This window comes from Chaetodon auriga, chromosome 10 (assembly GCF_051107435.1).
Source record: "Chaetodon auriga isolate fChaAug3 chromosome 10, fChaAug3.hap1, whole genome shotgun sequence".
NCBI lineage: Eukaryota > Metazoa > Chordata > Actinopteri > Chaetodontiformes > Chaetodontidae > Chaetodon > Chaetodon auriga.
In genome coordinates, this window is record NC_135083.1 from 27,703,705 (window position 1) to 27,719,134 (window position 15,430).

At 43.3% G+C, this 15,430-nt stretch overlaps 2 protein-coding genes across 6 annotated transcripts in view; both read left to right on the forward strand.

Moving 5' to 3' along the window:
- Positions 1-15,430, forward strand: part of LOC143326775 (paired box protein Pax-7-like) — an 82,541-nt gene that overhangs the window by 48,420 nt on the left and 18,691 nt on the right. The gene's annotated exons all lie outside the window — the stretch shown is intronic.
- On the forward strand, positions 10,816-14,292 carry LOC143326976 (uncharacterized). Its single transcript, XM_076741069.1, has 3 exons — positions 10,816-11,750; positions 12,063-12,264; positions 12,444-14,292. Exons 1-3 carry the CDS (start codon positions 10,816-10,818, stop codon positions 14,148-14,150), a joined length of 2,844 nt encoding a protein of 947 aa, XP_076597184.1. The 3' UTR covers positions 14,151-14,292.

Genomic DNA, 15,430 nt, shown 5'->3' on the forward strand with positions numbered 1-15,430 from the left:
TTCCAAGGAATTATGTGCATATTGGATGGTTCTGCACCTGCAGACATTAGGTGATCATTTTTGGACATAAAAAAGCTGTCTCCTTGAACGCAATCCAGAGCTTTGCAGAACCATTCAATATTGACTACGTTTACATACAGTCAAAAACCCTTTCATAACCGGAATATCAGCAATAACCCGGTTGCGCACGGCCATGTAAACATCTTGAATAACTGGAATATGCTCATATTCGGGTTTTTAAAAACCCGAATAAAAACCCAGGTTTTTAAAAACCTCATATTCGGGTTTTTAAAAACCCGAATATGACCCCTGGGTTACTCCTTTTCTAACCCGAATATTTGGTCATGTATACGCCTATCGGAATATCCCCATCAACGGAACATTAATTTGTATGTTTGCGCATGTTGTATTCGCAAGGAATCTTGGTCTTTTGAGTGCAGGAACTATGGCGAAACGGAGGACACCACACTTTTGGAGCGAGGAGGAGACAAATCACATCGTAAGTTTGGTGAAAGACATGAATATCATGTCTTTTGTAGAAAGTAGAAAGTAGAAAAAAAAAAGTAGAAAGTACCAGGATAGCGAGATATACAAGAAGGTGAGCGAAAAGTTACGCTACGTTAAGCTGAAATGACGCGCATTGCGTCATGACGACGTTCTCCGTGCGTTGACACGTCGTCCGTGCGTCGCTGTTTCGATCGGGATATCCCAATTGATTATAATTACCATGTATACAGGAATAACCCTGTTTGCTCACGCATGTAAACAGGTTATTCGGAATGTTTCAGAAACCGGAATATTGACCATAACCTGAATATTGACTGCATGTAAACGTAGTCACTGATGTTCTTGTCTTGTGATAGGGTTTTTGTGTAATGATAATGTTTGTCTGAGCACGGCTGTATTTAGGCTGTAGTACAGTTTCCTGTGGACAAACAGCATCAGCGTGTCAGTTCCTTCCTGTGATTGTCTTACTGAAGTGTCATGAATCTTCACTTCAAATCACTCATTGCTAGATGTTAACGCAAAGAGTTGGAAGCAGAAATGTGTGTGTGTTCACACTAGCAGGGAGGAGAGAGGGACTCTCCGTGTTATCTTGTCATGGTCTAACAATAACCATTCCAAATGAGATGTTGTGTGCTGATGAGGGATTGTTCTCTGTGGTAGAATAGATGACTGGTTCGTATCAATATACATCACTGGCTTAAGAGGAAATGTAATGCAATTAGTCACAAACACTGGGCAGTGCAGCCAACCCTAAGCAACATGATCCTTCTAATAGGCAGAAAAAAATATTATATATTGAAATGGTGCTTGAAATAGTTGGAAAATCCAATTGAACACCACATTTGTTTGCAATTACTGCTCTCTATTATTCTTCACATTGTATTTGACAGTTGTTTTTTCAGACTGGGTTGGTTTGACTTTGTTTGACATGAGGATTTGGTGATAAAAAAAGAGATTTTCTGTTGTACTGGAGAGTTGGGGTTGTGTTTCTACAGCACATATTTATTTATCATTGTGTCTGTGATTAATAATACAAAAGGAAGCTATCAAGAGGCCACCTTCATCTATTACAATCATCCACCCAAGTATGTGAAAAAGTGCTGGTTTACATTAGGGCAGGGGTCTTCAACTACATTTGTCCAAGGTCCAGAATTTATTTATTTTTTTCATACAATTTACATTATTTTTATTAGCCAATATCAGTGTGAACAGACTCAAAAAACATGGAAGGTCCAGGGAATGGCCAGCCAGGGAGCTGGGTGGTTTAATGGTGGGTCCACAGAGTCGAGTGGATAAGTTGGAGAATAATCTGTTGAATAGATGAACTATGAATTAGGGAATTTTTGGCTCATTGCCAGCAGGTAGCAAGCCAATCAACGATCACTCTCAGCTCACTCGCATCTTCCACTGGTGAGTTAGAGACGCGCATTTTCTGAATTCAGTAAATGTGTCCATTTGTATTTTGCAGCACCAGGCAACCTTCAACACATACATATTATACATATTATACATATTACATATTACTGACATCACTCAGTGAAATGAACTTGTTGAAGAAAATACTGCAGCCCTCTTCCCTCAGTTCACTGAATCATCAGGTTATATTGAAGGACACAAAGCACAATATATATTCATGTGCTGAAATGGTACATCCATTAATAACATGTTCTCTTAAGTTTCAATATCTCAGTCATCTTAAGTATCATATACAGCAACTTAAATAATGCAGTGGAATGAGCACAAAGATGGTTTACAACTTCAAAGCCACTTAAGTGGAAAATCACGTCTGAAGAGATGAAAATGTTGCCATTGTAAATGTAGCTAATAAATTACATTTATGTTGTAGTTTCTTATTTTCTGCTGTTTTATTTGTTTTAAATAATGAACATCAGAATTTTAAATGGCTGCATCTTCCTGCACATTGTTCAAGTATATTTATGAGCTAAAGGCAGGACTGCTTTTAGACATACACTATATACTAGAACAGAGCACCAACATATGAGTTAACTGTGGAAGAAATCCCATCAAATTTATATCAAAATAGCTTCAGTAAATTCATTTGATTGAAATTGTATTCATTCCTGACACGAAATGCATCTGCAGTGAATGCTGCTGCATCCTGTATTTATTGTCCTTTCAGTCTGCTCTGAATGGCTCTGAGTCCCAGCTGAAGCTTTTCCATTATGGGTTCACTGCTGTTGACCCTTTCATCATGTTCCCAGGCATTTACATGAGATAACAATGTAGGGAGAATTTCCTAAGATCCCACTTCAAAATTGTAGGAAGACCATATGCTGTACGTCTGACAGGCAATAATTCAATTTGAAACAGCTATATTGCATTTGGAATGTAATTCACACAAGCCATTTCAGCGCCTCCTCCTCTCAAATTGAATGGAAAAGAATTAGAGGCTGACTTTCATATGAAGATGGAGTGTGCAGCCAATTCCAAGTCTTATTGACAGAAAGACAAAATGGCAGAATGAAATGCCATCCCTGCGATGGCATTGCATGTGTAAATAGAAACCCTTTTCACAGCTTCACCCCTCCCCCTAAGAAAATCCTGCAAAAATAAAGCCTTTTTAAAAATCACACTTTTTGACAAATTCCCATAAATCTATTTTGCTGTAGAGACCTGAAGGTGGTGAGGAGTTTATTTCCTCAGTCAGATGGTCAATGATGCTGGACTACTAATCCGTTTTAGTCAGGTCAGACAACTTAGCAACCTGCCACTGAAGATGAAGCTATTACTTCCCACAGTGACCCCAACACATCAACACATCACACAAGTAAAGAAGAACACATATCTGCTCTTGCACTCTCATTTCCTCCCCGGTTTGTTGTGAGAGGAAGATTTAGCCTGCTTTGGAATGGTGGAGCTCTTTGGCTTGCTATTTGATGTCAGGGTGAGAGAAAGAGAGAGCGAGAGAGCGGGCGAGTAAGGATAGAATAGAGTGGGTTTCAGTGTTGGGGGATCAGAGCTGCTTTGGTTCTCCAGCTCTGTCTCTTTGATCCATATCCCCAGGCCTGCCTGCCTGCCTCGCTAACTCAGGCCTCTGCTCGTGATTCCTGACAACTGTCGGCCTGAGATAAGGAGGTGGGGTGGGGGATGTGGGGGGCCTCTCCTACTCCCCACCCCCACCCCGCACATTGCACCACTTCCACATACACTTCCATTAACAACAACCTATTTAAAAAAATCAATGAGGAGAAGAAATGTGTTGAATTATATTCAAGAAGCCTGTGCACTGAGGGACCTCATCCCTCCACCCCCTCCCCTAAAAAACTCTAATAAAAGCACCCCCAGTACTGTGCCCGTCCTCCTGCAGCAACCAGTTCAGTGTGTTGACATGGCTGTGTGCACCTGAATGTCAATGAGTGTGGTGCCTAATATTAGTCTCAACTGCTATTAAAATTTGCAGTACTAAGCCCTTTGACTAGGCTTGCTGTCAACTGGCATGCTCCCATGTCAACAAATCAAAAAGGATGAGCACATATATTTACATCATTCCCATAATGAGGAATTGAGTGGAGGCAGGGGGATAGATGTTAATTAGAAATTGCCTGAAAAACAGATGCTGCTTCAGTTTGGCAAGACGCAAAGCAAGAAGCTTTATAGCAAATAAATAAATAAAAGACAAGACCTACTCAAGAATGCTGCCAGAAAAGCAGAGGAATTTAAATCGTATCCACTGATGGAATGTTTGTAGGATATATTTTTCTTTATCACTCACAGTGTTCTCCTCTCCTCCTCGCTCAGTGGAAACTAAACAGAGCCCAGGGTGCTGTCTGACTAACTGAGTGGGTAGAAAAGTGTTAAGCCCCTCTAGTTCCTGTGGTTTGGATGAAATGTAGGCGTTGACTGGCTGCAGCACATGAACCACAACATCTGTTTTTATTACATCTGTTTTTATTTACATACAGTATTTGATCAGTTTTATAAACACTTGTACCATGACAACAGCTAATACTTGAGTGTGATTGGCCAGAGGGTGGGCATTATTTCTAGATACTTTCATAGTGTCCCCTTCAGTGTGACATACAGCTGAAATGGTAAAGAGCTGTTCTGCAACCAGCTCCACAGAATTCAGGTATAGGTTTTCACAGACTGTTGAAGGCTAAAGAGGAGTGAAGTGAAGCGCTATCTCAGGGAGCCATACGAAGGAATGCACATTCCTCTGTCGTTCATTTGAACAATTTGTTAGAATCTGTAGACTCTCCACTTCTGAGTTATTTTCACGTGTCACTCAGCAATTGGAGGCCGAGATGAGAGCTCAACACACATCATGTGCGTCTCACTGTGCGTAATTGGTGGATTTGTGTGTCCATCTACATTTTGTGTGGTACAAATCAATGGATACTCATGAAATTACTATGGACCTTTCCGTTACCTTACAAACTCAGCTTACAAGCTGAGAAAATGCCCTTAGACCTCAGAGGGTGGGTCCCCATTAGCTTCAACAAAGTAGTGGCTAGTCTTGTGCTCCTCATTAACACAACAGCAAAAAAATACAAATTAAAATCACACTGAATCAAAAGACCAAAAAATGCAATATAAGTCAAAAAATAAAGATCAGAAAACAAAATTAATACCAAACACATAAAACAACAACACTAACCCAATAAAGAAACTAAACCGAAATTGTCAATAACAAGGCACCAAAAAATTAATAAAAAACAAATAAAAAGGTTCCAAAACAGCCAATACCAGCCAATAATAATAATAATAATAATAATAATAATAATAATAATAATAATAATAATAAGAAGAAGAAGAAGAAGAAGAAGAAGAAGAAGAAGACACCAATAACATCTATGAAAGATTACTCAACTTGTGTTTAAGTGATTTCTTGAAAGAAATTCTATTTTTGACCTGTCTGATGATATTAGGAAGCTTCCTCCAGCCAGAGGAACCTCTATAGAGAACAGTTCTCGTAATATAATTTGTACTAAAGAAAAACAAAAGCTGGCACATACTGGTTTTTCACAGAAGAGCTGTGGTGTATTATTGCATATCGCACTTTACATGAACAGATTTGAATTTAGCCTCCACAATTAGACAGGTTAGTCGTTAATGCATCTCACACACATTAGTACAGAAAGAACATTAAAGAGCTAATCTGACAGCTCTGCTCTGTACAATTAGAAGTTGTTTTTTTTTTTTTTTTTTTTTTTTTTTTATAGATATTTTTCAGCAGCACATGACCTAATGCCCGGGCAGTACTCCAGGTGTGACAGAACAAGTGACTTAATGACACCAGTCATAATAGAATATGAAACATATGCAGAACATTTCCTTGAAATAGCAGTGCCCTTTAACATCTTGGAGTCAATGAAATCCATCTGGTCAGACCAAGACAGTAAATTTATTTCATTTAACACCCAGTAATTTGGCTTCAGTGACCTGCTCAACTGATATCATATCTATAGACAAGTTGAGCACAGTAGTGTTAGGGAGAACATTCTGACTACTAAAATACAATGCATTTAGTTTTGGCAGTGTTCACTACTAACTTGTTCATTTTCACTCATTTAGTAATGGTATGCAACTTGATGTGCAGATTCTCTCTGCTCCACTACAGTTGGTGATGCACAAAACAAAGATGTGTCATCAGCAGAAATAACTACATGGGCTTTTTTCCCCCATCTTATAAATCATTCATTCATTCATCTTCTATACCCGCCTATCCCTTTCGGGGTTGCGGGGGGCTGGAGCCTATCCCAGCTGTCAATGAGCAAGAGGCGGGGTACACCCTGAACCAGTCGCCAGCCGATTGCAGGGCAACATATTCAGACAAACAACCATTCACACTCACACTCAAACCTATGGACAATTTAGAGTCACCAATTAACCTAATGAGCATGTTTTTGGTCTGTGGGAGGAAGCCGGAGTGCCCGGAGAGAACCCACACATGCACGGGAAGAACATGCAAACTTCACACAGAAAGGCCCTGCCCAACCCGGGGATCGAACCTTTTTGCTGTGAGGCATGCGCACTACATGCTGCACCACCGTGCCGCCCATCTCACAAATCACTTATGAGAATTGAAAAAAACTGTGGCCCAAGGAAACTCACTTGCGGAACACTTCAAAATGTTTTTTTTTTTTCTGTCATTTCAAAGCTGCTATTGAAAATCAGTTGCTATGTTCCACCGGAGAGGTAAATCTAGAGCTAAAGGGGAAAGGCATAGCATTTGACTTCTGCAATTCTGTGGTCAATGACATCAAAAGCTGCAGTAAAATCCAAGAGAACCACCCCAACTAGTTTCCTGTCATACATGTGTTAACTATTTGTCAGTCATGTGTACCACTGCAGTGCTGGTAGAGTTCCCTGGCCTGTAAGCATGCTCTGCTGACAATTTAACATTTGATTGAAAATATCTTCTCATGTAGCTTACTCAGCACTGGGAGTACACTAGGTCTACAACTCAAGCCAGTGAAATCTGCTTCTCCTTCATAGGACATAATGATTCTAGACTCTTTCTAGAGCTTTGGAAAGGTTCAGTTGAGTAAACATCTATTGAAGATATGACATATTGGTTTGTAAAGCAGCCTACCTGCAATTAAAAAAAAAAAAAAAATCATCCAAGTTATCTACACCAGGAGATGTTCATTTGAAAGAGAGAGCAGCATCTCAACTTTGTCTTGGTTACCCTCATCACATGCAAAACAACATATTTTATCACTTATAATACTGTTAACACTTTGTAAGTTAACGTCATCCAGTTACATACAAGATCTCAAATTGTGCACTTTGTTGATAAAACTGCTACTGTCCTTTACAGACCTTTTTCTAAGCAGTGCATGTGTGTCCACCAACTTCACTAATCTGCCTATGAAACATTTACATATTCTTCACACACACACACACACACACACACACACACACTATAGAAAACCTTGGTGTTTCAGTATCCTCATACCACATTGTTCTGGCAACAAGCCAACATCTGGTTGGGAGGACAAATTTTCTGATGGATATTTTACCAAGCTCCCAAAAAATGGGATAAAATGTTTTTTACCCCAAAATAAATCAAGCCATAGAGAGTGAATAAAAATATGACACTTGTAAAAATAGGATTCTAGTAGATGTCACAACCTGTGTAAGATTGCAAACATTGGCCATTGACAACAGCTTTTCATGCAACAGACAATTTATGGAAAATTAGAAAGTCTGTCTGTCTGTAGACATTTTATTGTCCGTCTCTCTGCATTGCATCCAGGACCCAGCTGCCTGTTGTTTGCAGCACTACTCTGTCAGCCTCCATCTGAGAGCCATCTCTCTGCTTATTTACATGTCTTTATGGTGAACTAGAGCAGATATTAACACTGTCAACTGCTGTTTGACCTGACATCCCTCAATAGGCTAACTTCCCGCTGCTTGCATAAACAGCTCCTGTTTGCTTCTCTCCTCTGACTCGATCTCAGGCTGCTCTGATAAAGAGCCTCTTGGCCTCAAATTATTAAAGGTTACCAGTTAGTTTGGAATAGTGGCAGAAGTGGTGCTGGAAGGAAAAGCAGTGGGAGGTGTGGGTGAGAGGGGGTAGGTATAATTAGGCTTAGTGTGAAGCCTTGCACAAGCGGGAACATTGAGCTGCTCACTGTTTTCACATAAGGAAAACACCCAAATGTGAATGTAGTGGTGCACACTGGTTATCTGGAAATGTGTTTGGACAATTCTTTCTGGCAACCTGAACAGACTCAACCACCGCTAACATGGAAATGTTAGCGGTGGTTGAGTCTGTTCACTTTAAGAACTGGACATCATCTGTACATCATTGTCCATCAAAGTGAAAACAGTCAAAAGAAAACAAACAAAAATAACACAAAGACTTCAAAAAAGAGATTCAGGTCTTTGCAAATTTTATTGTAACATTCAAATTATGGTCTCAAATATAGGTCTTATAAAAGGCCAAGTAACATGCAAACATGGTAATGTTCATTTCTTGACACAATTTCCACAGCACTAATTCACAACAGTAAAGTCAGTCATTAAATAGACCATTTGGGAAAAAAAAAAAAAGTATTAGTAATGCCTTTAAATAATTGTTTCTGCAATTCAAAGAAGAAATAAAATGAACGACTTTAACTTTGTGTTATTCAATTCGATGTCTGCCCTTTCACAGTTCATTTGTTTCCCTCTATAATATTTACTTTTTCCATTTCATGAGCACTTAATTTGAAGACAGCTTTCTCTTATTTAAAGATGTGTAAGCTGTGGACTGCCTCGACCAGTTGGGTTAGAGAGAGAGAGAGAGAGAGAGAGAGAGAGAGAGAGAGAGAGAGAATGAGAGAGGGTGTTATGACCCTGTGGGTCATTTTTGAGTGTGTATGTGTTTTTTTTCTTTGCCGCGGTGTCTCCTCCCCCGGTGTGTGTGTGTCTCTTTCCCTCTCTCTCCCCAGCGTGAATGGAGCATGATGATGGCTGCTGCAGCGTGATTGGTCAGGGGTTGGATCCCCGGTCTATTTGAACACCGGCAGCCTACATTCCCCCCTCCCTCCAGCATTTCCACCACAAGGAAATGCCAGCATGATGTTTGGATTGTTTGAGCTAGCAGACTCTGAGTGTGTGAAAAGATTTGAACTTTTGTATGAAAATTAAGTTTTGAACTTTTGTAAATATTGTAAATAGTTGTAAATAGTTAGGGCAGTTAAGTAGAGGGGAGAAGGCTTTTGTTTTGAACCCGTTCTCTCCTGTGTTTTTATGTCAGGAGCTTAGGTTATAAATTTGTCATTTATTTTCCTTTTATTTATTAGGAAAGTGTAGGGTGATTTAGTTTGTTCTGTTTGTTATGTTGGCCTGTTCTTCCCCTGAAGCTAAATAAAACTGCACCTTGTTTGATTTCGGCTTATCTAGTTGCTGGCCTTCTTTGGAGTGGGAAGACTGGAGGGAGCACATCTGTTATGTCAAGGTTCCCCTAGACCGGGGCATAACAGAGGGGGAGAGAGAGAGACAGAGAGAAACAGAGAGAGAGAGAGCGACTGGGACAGAAATGTAATCACAGTAAACAGTGACAGCTCTAATAATAGACTTTTAACTACATGTAGTATACATAGCATAGTATATGCATATATAATATATTTATGTGTGTGATATATGTGCATATTAGTAACAGATAGTATGTGTACATGATACAGCACTATGGATGGAATAATTATGGAAGTATGACTAATAGTAAGGGTGGCACGGTGGCGCAGCAGGTAGTGCGCGTGCCTAACAGCAAGAAGGTTGCTGGTTCGAACCCTGGGTCGGGCAGGGCCTTTGTTTGCATGTTCTTCCCGTGCATGCGTGGGTTCTCTCCGGGCACTCCGGCTTCCTCCCACAGACCAAAAACATGCTCATTAGGTTAACTGGTCTCTAAATTGTCCGTAGGTGTGAGTGTGAGTGTGTGAGTTGTCTGTCTGTGTGTCTGTGTATGTAGCCCTGCGATCGGCTGGCGACTGGTTCAGGGTGTACCCCGCCTCTTGCCCATTGCTAGCTGGGATAGGCTCCAGCCCCCCGCAACCCCGAAATGGGATGCGCGGGTATAGAAGATGAATGAATGAATGACTAATAGTAGTAGCAGTTGCAGTGGGATGTCATGGCAGTTGACGTAGCTATAATACACAGTCCAGGTTCAGCCACTATCCATGGGAACCTGCAAGACGAAAAAGCACAGTTTCGTTTTAACTAGTACAACTTTCAATGATAAAACTTTTCATATTCCATGGTGGTATTTACCATTTTGATAACATCACAGGGTCAGTGCTGCTTGTCTCAGGGTTGTTCCTCACATAAGGTAATATGATATTTGACTTTCAGTTCACTCAGCGTCTGAATGCACTTGTTTGATGTTAGAGCTCTGTAGATTTTGATAGTTCTTCCTCATGACATTGAATTCTAGTTCTTTTTACATCACTGATGGGGGAGATGGGATTTTCAGGATTATAGCTTCTGACAAAAACACATCTGCTTATACTAAAATAGCATAAGATGATAGCATAATTACCTCTGATTGCATCAGATTTTTTGCAGTCCGCACTGACAGGAAGATAGTGAGAAATCATGTCAACATCACCCATAATCCCAATCGCTGTGTGCTGCTGTGCACACTTTTTGACACCGTTGGACACCTTATGGATACTGCTTCAGTGAAATGCCTGGAATGTTCAAGAGGCCCTGCATTAGCTCCTGGCTACAGTACCTGTATGTAGTACCGCTATCAGTGGACTGCAGCTGCAAAAGCAGACTGAGCTTAGAAACCAACAAAGAAGAGGGTTTCCTCTGGTGTGGAAAACACTTACCCTTCTGTCAGTCTGGAGAGAGATGATGGCGCCTGTGTGTACGGCTGGCCGTCTGCTCCTCCTGCCATATTTGGTGTTTTTACTGTTTTTATCCATCGGCACTAAACAGATCGAGTCTCTGTTGGTGTATGATCGCCAGTCCCTTTTGTTTCTCGGGCAAAATGTCAGAGATGTAGATGCGTTTAATCATGGTGGACAGAATACTGTGCCTCCGCTCTTGGCGGCCATTCCGCGTCACCTGTACCGGGCCTCGGCCCTACGTTCCCGGCGGAAGCGTCCCCGGCGCCGCGGCAGACGCGGCGGTCGGTTGGTGAGGCTGAAACTCCAGCTGGCATGCCCTTCGTCCATTTCCCGGACAGAATATGGATTATTCCCTCCTTTTTCTGTGCCCCGGCGTTTCCTGGATCCCATCGATGCCTGTCTGGTACCTGTCTCCGGCTCACCTGAGGGACCCCGGCCCCGCCGCCTCTGCCCTCTTCGGCTCTCTGAGCGCGGGGTGAACCACCGACTTCTCAGGACGCTGCCCCGGGTTCCCCGATCCACCGGATCACAGGCCCCGGCTACCACCAGGGTTGGCTTGGTGAACGCTAGATCCCTCGCGAACAAGACCTTCATCGTGAGGAATTTCTTCAGCTCCCGTGGCCTGGACTTCCTCTGTATGACAGAGACCTGGATCAGTGCCGGTGAGTGCAGCGCTCTGGTGGAACTTCTACCTGCCGACTGTTCCTACTTTAACTCCCCGCGGATGTCTGGTCGTGGAGGAGGAACGGCGACGATCTACAAAAATAACTTTAAATGTAAGCAGCGCACCGCCTCGTCCTCTTTTTCTAGCTTTGAGGTGACTCTATTTGAGGTGGGTCGCTCCGACCCGGTGCTGTGCGCCGTCATTTACCGACCCCCCAAATATAATAGGGATTTCGTGAATGACTTCGCTGGCCTACTGGCCGAAATTATGCCCAAGTATGACCGTGTTCTCCTTCTCAGGGATTTTAATATTCACGTGTGTTGTCCTGATAAGCCTCTGGTGAAGGACTTTTTAAGCCTTATTGACTCTTTTAATTTGGCGCAGTGTGTGTCTGGTCCCACACATGAACATGGACACACACTAGACCTTGTCCTCTCTTATGGATTATCTGTGTCTAACTTGGAGATCTGTGACGATGTGATTTCTGATCATATGCCTGTGTTGTTTGAAGTTACTTTCTCCTGTGCTGAGGTTAAATCTAGCGCTCCTGTTCAGAGACGTTGGATTTTTAACTCTCGTACTACCAGTCAGTTCTCGGTGGCTTTTGATCAGCTCTGTGTCCATCCTGCCTCTGTTAACACAGAGGAGCTCAGCTCCTGGTTTCACTCCTCCTGCCGAACCATACTGGACTGGGTGGCTCCATTAAAAACTGTGCAGCCCAAAGCTAAATCTGAGCCTTGGTTTAACGAAGGAACTCGTGCAGCTCGACGGGAGTGCCGCAAGGCTGAGGCAAGTGGAAGACGGACAAGCTGCAGGTTTCCTTCCAAATCCTAAAGGACTGTTGGCGCTGCTACCAGAGCACTGTTAAAGAGACCAAAAGGAAATACCTGGCAAACATCATTGAGTCCAATCGTCACAACCCACGTGTGTTATTTAAAACCATTGACACTGTTCTTAATGCCCCACAGCCTGTCAGCTTGGAGGCATCTCCTGAAATGTGCAATAGCTTCCTGCACTTTTTTATTGATAAGGTTGCCACTGCTAGGGCTCTCATTTCAGCTCCTGCATCTGATCCCTCTGACCCAGTTCCATTTTCTGTGACTCTCGATAAGTTTGAGCCCGTGACTCTGTCGTTTTTAGAGGAACTGGTTGGCCATATTAAGCCATCAGGTTCTCCCTGTGATGCTGTCTCTCCTCGTCTTTTCAAAGAGGTTTTCCCTAGTATAGGGGAGGCAGTGTTAGCTATCATTAACAGCAGTCTGTCTTCCGGTGTTGTTCCCCTAAGTTTTAAACATGCAGTGGTGCAGCCCCTACTTAAAAAACCTGGCCTTGATCACTGTGTCTTGGCCAACTTTAGGCCCATCTCTAAGTTGCCTTTTATTTCTAAAATTTTGGAGAAAGTTGTCCATGCTCAGTTAAAATCCTTCCTGGATGAGCACGGTGTGCTGGAGGTCTTTCAGTCCGGTTTTAAAACCCTGCATAGTACGGAGTCAGCTTTATTAAGAGTTTTTAATGATATCCTCCTGGCTAATGACTCTGGTGACCTTGTAATTCTGGTTCTGTTGGACCTAACGGCAGCTTTCGACACTGTGGACCACAACACCCTGGTGGCTCGGCTACATCACCTAGTGGGCATCCGTGGTACTGCACTGGAGTGGTTTAAATCGTATCTGGCTGACAGGAGTATGACTGTAAGCCTTGGAAATTCTGAGTCCAGCTCTGCTCCACTGCTGTATGGGGTTCCACAGGGGTTGATTTTAGGGCCCCTGCTCTTCTCTCTGTACTTACTCCCTCTGGGCTCCATCCTCAGAAAGCATGGCATCTCGTTTCATTGTTACGCTGATGACAGTCAGATATATGTGCCACTGAAAAGGAAAAATGCCTTCTCCCTCACACCACTTCTGTCATGTCTTGAAGACATCAAAGCCTGGATGGCCTTGAACTTCTTAAATTTCAATGAAAAAAAAATGGAAGTGATGGTGTTTGGCCCCAGTGGCCCTTGTGAACCCCCACCTGTTGACTTGGGCCCTTTGGCAGGCTATGTTAAGCCAACAGTTTCAAATCTTGGTTTTAAGATGGACAGTGATTTTAGATTGGACCGGCAAATTAGTGCTGTAGTGAAGTCCAGCTTTTTCCAGATTAGGCAGCTGGCAAAGGTGAAGCCTTTTCTTGCACATCAGCACTTTGAAACAGTAATCCATGCCTTCATCACATCTCGGCTGGATTACTGTAATGCACTTTATTTTGGAGTCAGCCAGTCCTCCCTTGCGCGCCTCCAGCTGGTGCAAAACGCAGCTGCTCGCCTCTTAACTGGGGTGCGTAAGAGGGAGCACATCACTCCCATCCTGGCCTCCCTCCACTGGCTGCCTGTGCACTTTAGGGTCCATTTTAAGATTCTTTTATTTGTTTTTAAATCCTTACATGGTCTCGCCCCGCCCTACCTCTCTGAGCTCCTTCACCCCTATGCTCCTGCTCGGTGCCTCAGGTCAGCTGATCTACTGCTCCTGGAGGTACCGAGGTCAAAAAGAAAGCTCAGAGGGGACAGAGCCTTCTCTGTGGCGGCCCCCAAATTATGGAATGAGCTTCCGTTGCTTATTAGACAAGCCCCATCACTGTCCACTTTTAAAACTCGTCTTAAGACACACTTTTATTCCTTGGCTTTCAACCCCACATGAGACTCTGCCTTGTTTTAGTGTTTTATGGGTTGCTTTTATTTATTGTTTTATTGTTTTTGATTGTTTTAAAAACAATAAAACATTCATTTTAGTGTTTATTTCTGTTTTATTTTACTTATTTTATTGTTTTTATTGTTGTACAGCACTTTGTTTCAGCTGTGGCTGTTTTTTAAAGTGCTATATAAATAAAGTTGAGTTGAGAGTTGAGTTGAGTTGACATGAGCATAAACAAAATAAGACTTCATTATAACAGCTGATAACAGCTGCTTTCAGTGTCCTGAAGTGTCTGCCCGAGGGCAGCAGTATTGTTAGCCCTCCTGAAGCAGCAGGAACTGCACAGATCTTCCAGGGTGGGGAGAGGGCAACTGATGATCTTTTGGGCAATGGTGACGACCCTCTGGAGCGCTTTCCTGTCTGTGTGGTTCGCCAGCTGTGCAGCTGGCGAACCACACACACACACACATGCAGTATGTCAGGATGCTCTCTATGGAGCAACGATAGAAGGACACAAGCAGTGAAGTACAGTCTCTGTTGTGCCTTCTTGATGGTAGCCGTGGTGTTGCTGCTCCAGGTTAGGTCATCCTCTATGTGGACGCCCAGAAACCAGAAGTCTGTCACCCTCTCCACCCGTTCCCCCCGATGAACAGGGGCTGAGTGTCTGTTTTACTTTTCCTTCTGAAGTCTATGACCAGCTCCTTGGTCTTAGTGGTGTTCAGGGCCAGGTTGTTGTCTGAGCACCACACTGACAGCTGCTCCACCTCGTTCCGGTATGCGGACTTATCCCCCCCAGATATGAGCCCCACCACCGTGGTATCATCGGCGAACTTGATGATGGCGTTGCTGGGGTGGGCGGGGGTGCAGTCATGTGGTAGGGGGTAGGGGGCTCAGCACACAGTCCTGAGGGGAGCCAATGTTCAGGCTGAGGGGTGAGGAGAAGTGGGGGCCTACCTTCACCCTTTGGGAGCGGTCAGACAGGAAGTCCTTGATCCAGAGGCAGATGGAGTCAGATATTCCCACGTCTGACAGTTTTGTCACCAGTCTGTTGGGGAGGAGGGTATTGAATCCCCATCCGGCCGGCGCCCGGGGACCGAGTTCTTTTTGTCACCATTGGTCAGGTGGTGATCTTCTTGCATGTTTTTGGTGGGGGTATTTTTATGGAGGCTACCCCAGGTGAACACGGGGAGAACATTCAAACTCCACACAGAAAGGCCCTTTTCCTTGAGCAGCAGGCACCGAAGGCATGGTGGAGGACACGCCCGTGGCACCCACAGTGAGAATCG

Excerpts from the sequence above, each read along its gene's own strand:
- LOC143326976 (XM_076741069.1), top strand. The coding sequence starts at position 10,816 with ATGGCGCCTGTGTGTACGGCTGGCCGTCTGCTCCTCCTGCCATATTTG. Across the intron at positions 11,751-12,062 it reads CTGGCCGAAATTATGCCCAA|TCAGTTCTCGGTGGCTTTTG; the intron begins GTATGACCGTGT and ends TCGTACTACCAG. Across the intron at positions 12,265-12,443 it reads GGGAGTGCCGCAAGGCTGAG|CCTGTCAGCTTGGAGGCATC; the intron begins GCAAGTGGAAGA and ends AATGCCCCACAG.